This window comes from Megalobrama amblycephala, linkage group LG7, assembly GCF_018812025.1.
Source record: "Megalobrama amblycephala isolate DHTTF-2021 linkage group LG7, ASM1881202v1, whole genome shotgun sequence".
In the NCBI taxonomy this organism is placed as follows: Eukaryota; Metazoa; Chordata; class Actinopteri; order Cypriniformes; family Xenocyprididae; genus Megalobrama; species Megalobrama amblycephala.
Genome location: NC_063050.1, coordinates 10,398,224 through 10,402,937, shown reverse-complemented (window position 1 = coordinate 10,402,937; position 4,714 = coordinate 10,398,224). Strand labels below are relative to the sequence as shown.

General features: G+C 39.9%; 1 protein-coding gene across 1 annotated transcript; it reads right to left on the bottom strand.

Annotated features, from left to right (window-relative positions):
- Positions 1-811: 811 nt before the first annotated feature.
- si:dkey-27j5.5 (GTP-binding protein Rhes) lies at positions 812-4,073 on the bottom strand. Its single transcript, XM_048195300.1, has 2 exons — positions 2,955-4,073; positions 812-2,249 (listed from the first exon to the last, which is right to left on the bottom strand). The coding sequence occupies exons 1-2, from the start codon at positions 3,592-3,594 to the stop codon at positions 1,726-1,728; spliced, it is 1,164 nt and encodes a 387-aa protein (XP_048051257.1). The 5' UTR covers positions 3,595-4,073; the 3' UTR covers positions 812-1,725.
- Between the last annotated feature and the right edge of the window lie 641 nt (positions 4,074-4,714).

Here is a 4,714-nt window from a genome sequence, read left to right as displayed (position 1 = left end):
AATGGGGATTTTCAATGCGTTAGCTTTTTTCTTATAGCTATTTTCTATTTTGTGAAGCCCAAGAATCTTTTGCTGCACATCAGAAATATATTTTACTTACTTTGGTTTTTCTCATTGTGATGAATGATTAAGGGAATTTGGCCTTTGTGTTTCCTCATGTTTATACTCCTGTGGAACAGGAAGTCATGGCTGGACAATTTCATGTTCATGATCACCCTGGTGTGCTAAAAAAAATAAAATATGAATGGGAATATACTTCAGAGATATTTTACTCATAAGAAATTCTAGGGGTGCCAATAATTGTGGCCAACGTGTTTTCCCCCACTTTCAATTCTTTTCCTTCAATAAAAGGTTAGATGTTTGCTCATTTTTTAATTAAAGATCAAAAGGATAAACAATTCAGATTGACTTTTACAGTCATCTTTGATTATATTTACCAAGGGTGCCAATAATTCTGAGCACAACTGTAGATAGACGGACGGACGGACAAACAGGCAGACAGACAGATAGATAGATAGATAGATAGATAGATAGATAGAACCAGGGCCCGTCCGCATGGGAGGTGGGCACTCTAACAAGGTGGCTAACGAACCACAGTATCTATCGTCAGTTGCTAGAGCACCTCTCGAGTTCAGGGGAGTGAGGTTTACACACACAGCTCTCATAAAGATAGACAGATAGACAGACAGATAAGTAGACATATAGATAGATAGATAGATAGATAGATAGACTAATCGAATTAATGTTGAAGTTTCTTATATTCATTATGGCTTAAATTCACGCAGCCTTGATTTGTGAAGGTTTCCAGCAGAACAACAGATGTTTTCTGGTTCATTTCCTCTCCTCTTTCACACGGCACATCCTGTGTGGCAGGCAGTGAGTGAAGGGTTTTATGCAATCAGAGGAGTCAAGGCTTTATCGTTTCATCAAAACGCCCACACTCATGTTCTCAATAATTTATTTATTTTGAGTGAATGAATCGTGACAAACATCTCTCAACTTCATTACGCGGGTAAGGGTGGCATCTTGTCAGAGCAGCGATTCACCAAATCATCAGACTGCACTCATGACATCATGTTTTGTATGAAAATGTTTAATTTAAAATGTGTACAGATATTATACAGCAACAAACCAGTCGTGCAACAGGCTTTTCCATCATTTTCAGTGGATCTTAATCAGGAAGATACCCTATTTACCTGGAATAAAAACAAATCTGTGAGTGATAAAAGAGGCCTAAAGTCCATTCAGATTGTCATACTGTTTTAAATATTATGCCTCAGACATCATTCTCTGTATTGTTTTCATTAAATATGGCATTAAGGCAGGAGTCTTCAACAGAGGATCCTTAAATTGTTGTCTGAATTCAATATTAAAACAACTTCAGCCAACATTAAAGACGCTAAAGTTCAGATACATGTTTCATTGTCCCTCCATCATTCATTAAGTAAAAAAATTATGTATCTGTACATGATTAAATATTATTTTAATGGATTTGCAATGTGTGCACTATGTAAATACATTCATATGAAACTGTATGCATTTTATAGGCGAGGATTAAAATGCAATGATCAGTTTCATATATAATATATTATTCATCCATTTGCACCAAAGAATGAAAAAGTTTGAATAAATAATGTTTGCTGCCATACACAAATGGCAAATGTTGTCAGTGCTCTTTGTTTTTACAAGAAATAAAAGCAGTTCTCTTTCTCTCAGTCTGTTGTTTCACTGAATCGGACACTTGTCCAGTGCTTTGCCCTGTTTTCTGTTGCCTTTGGGGCCGAGAACCAGCCGTAGGTCTGTGCCGAAGCTCGGCCTGCGTGCCAGCGGATAGACCGCCCCGCAGGGAGCGTCACACGCCGACGCTTTGCTCCCTTTGTCCGCCTGCCTTGCCGCTCTGAGTGCCTGGTAAGAGCGGATGGACACTTTCCGGTGCTGCGAGGGTCCTGTCTCCAGTGGGAGCCCTCCGCGCCGCGCCAGCGCCTCAAACACCTGCTCCAGATTCACACTGTCCTTGGCGGAGGTCTCGAACAGAGCGCAGCCATTCCCGAGACCACGCAGCACTTCAGTCCGCGACACCGCGCGCTGCTCCGAGGGCAAGTCCACCTTGTTGGCGCAGACCACCGTCGGCACACACACCTTCTGTTTATGCAAGGCCGTTTTGGCCGCTACGATCTCGGCGTGCAGAGAGCGCACCTCCTCAAACGAGCTGCGGTCGTCAAGACTGAAGACGAGCAGGAATATATCACCTGAAACACGAGAGGCGAGAGAGAGTCAAAACAATATCTGGAAACATAATTGTCAGGCTATTCAGAAAAAAAAATAAAAAAAAATGCAACATTGTTGTAATTAAAAGTGCATGAAGAAAGTTAAACACATGAACCAAAGACACTCCTGCTTAAAGTAGTGGCATTCATTGTTATTTAAAAGAGTGTATGATAATATAAATGTATTTATGCTTAAGTAACATATTTATGATTTATGTTCAATATGCTCAAAATTAATAAACACATTTGCTTTATGAAAAAGGACAAAAAAAATCAATTTACGTTTATTAGAGAAATGTATAATTTGCCTGGAAAGTCTTATTTTTGATCTTGGTGCCATTTTTTTTAAAATAATAAAACATAATATTTCATCATTATTCATTTAGAGGGTTAATCTGAGATTGAACCTTTGAGTGATTCTTATGCTTTAAAACTTAGTGCATCCATTAAGCTTGTATAAATACAAATAAATGCAGTGAAAAATATGTTTGAAAACAAAAAGGTTCCAGTCAGAACCAAAAATATTTAGTTAGCTATTGTCTACATCTGTGTAATGGTGCTAAATAAACCAATACACTAATTTGAAGTATGAGGCATCAACATCTCCAAAACAACCATTTAGCAGTCCAGGAACGCTATTCAAGCCAAATTGATCTGGATAAAAGTGTATTTGAAACTTTTACGCACCGGTTAGGATGGAGAGTCTCCTCTTGGCAGGGAAGCTTCGTTCCCCGGACGCGTCCAGGATGTCTATCTGGTAGGTTTCGCCGCGAATGTGGTAAAGTTTCCGGTGGAAATCTTCACATGTGGGCTCGTATCGCTCCTCAAAGCCGTCGCGCAGGAACCGGCGCAGGATGGAGGTCTTACCGACCCGCGGCGCGCCGAGAACCACGATGCGCCTGCAGTTCTGCGGTTTGGTGCTGCCGTGAGGCTCGTTCGCCAGCGGCTGGAGACGCGCGTGTCCGTGTAGAACCAGCGCGGCCAGCTGGTCCAGAGGGGATTTTTTACAGTCGATGGACGGATGCGCTTTACCCAGACTAGACGCCCGCACCACCCTCGCTTTCTTTTCCTGCTGTTTCAGCTGCGTCGTGGCCAGTTTCAAGATGCCCATTCCTGCTTTGGAGAGCGTGCTGACTTTAAACCCGGTCGCACCGAGTCTTTGCGTCGCGTTTTTGTATGCGAGGAGGACGCTGGGCGAGCTGGCACCGGGCAGAGCGCGAGACTGGTGCTGGATCACCTGCAGGGCAGCAGCTTTCGCACTTTGGTGCAGGTCCATGACGGGACACATTGAAGACAGGCAGATTTGTTTTATGTTTGTTTGATACATCCACCTCGAGCTGTTCGCTCTGCACGAGTACTTCAGCGTGCCAGCGCGCTACTTATACCCGCGTCCACGTCATTCGTATGATTGACAGGTGCGCAACGCGTGTACCCGCAAGGAACAAAACGTTTTGCGGAGCAGTGCACGATGATATAGGCCAACTCTCATAATAAGAGCTGCTTACAGCTGCGATAAAGGCTGTTTAATGAGGGCTAATTAGGACAGAGAAAATTAATATCAATAAAGAAAAGAGAGTTAAAAAGTGAATACATACATACATTTATTTCAAAGGAAAATATTGAATAGGTTTATTAATGTATTTTATTGCCTGGGATGCAAAAAGGAAAAAAAAAAATCTTTCAAAATCTACTTAGAAAATATTGTTTTTACAAATATCACGAGTTTATGAGTAACAAATTTAACAGTTTTCTTGGAGTTTTTCAATTTTAGCTGAAAATATTGCCGAATATTTGTATTAATGTAATTTATTCAGTGATGCCTGGGATGCAAAAAAAAAAAAAAAAGAAAAAGAAAAAGAAAAATCTTTCAAAATCTACTTTTATACATTAATTGTTTTCACAAATATCACGAATTTCTGAGTAACAAAAATGCCAAATAGCCTTTTTCAATTTTACCTGATCCAAACGTGACTTTAAAAAAGTATATAATATTAATACATATTTAATATTATTAATAAAACCTGCAGTTTAAAGGGTCTGAAAGGTCCCTTTTTAAAAAAAAAGAAAAAAGTTTTCTTGTCACATTCTCAAAATAGCTTCCTATGTGTTGATTAAGCCACTTTGTTTTTAATAGGAATTTCTGAAATAAAAATAACTAATAACCGTCATTTTTACACATAAATGCATATAAATTACATTTTAATGCAGTTTAATGTATTTGTTCTAAAATTCGCCTCACGAAACTGACCCATAAACAAAAACAGTTAAGTAAATGAATACATTTGGAAACGACGTTTTTCTGTGCATTTTTTTGCGCTTTTGATTTCCCCTCATTTTAATCAGAGCTCTGCAGCGGTGAAATGCTGTAAAATATGATTTTTAAACTTACCTCAGCTTACCTAGCACTGCTCTTTCGCGGCAACTGGATCCTGCGCGCGCAGCCGTTG

What these genes read in the sequence shown, in the direction of transcription:
- si:dkey-27j5.5 (XM_048195300.1), bottom strand. Translation starts at nt 3,594, where the DNA reads ATGTATCAAACAAACATAAAACAAATCTGCCTGTCTTCAATGTGTCCC. An exon ending in GAGACTCTCCATCCTAACCG is followed by an intron (nt 2,250 to 2,954) that starts GTGCGTAAAAGT and finishes CTCGTGTTTCAG; the next exon opens with GTGATATATTCCTGCTCGTC.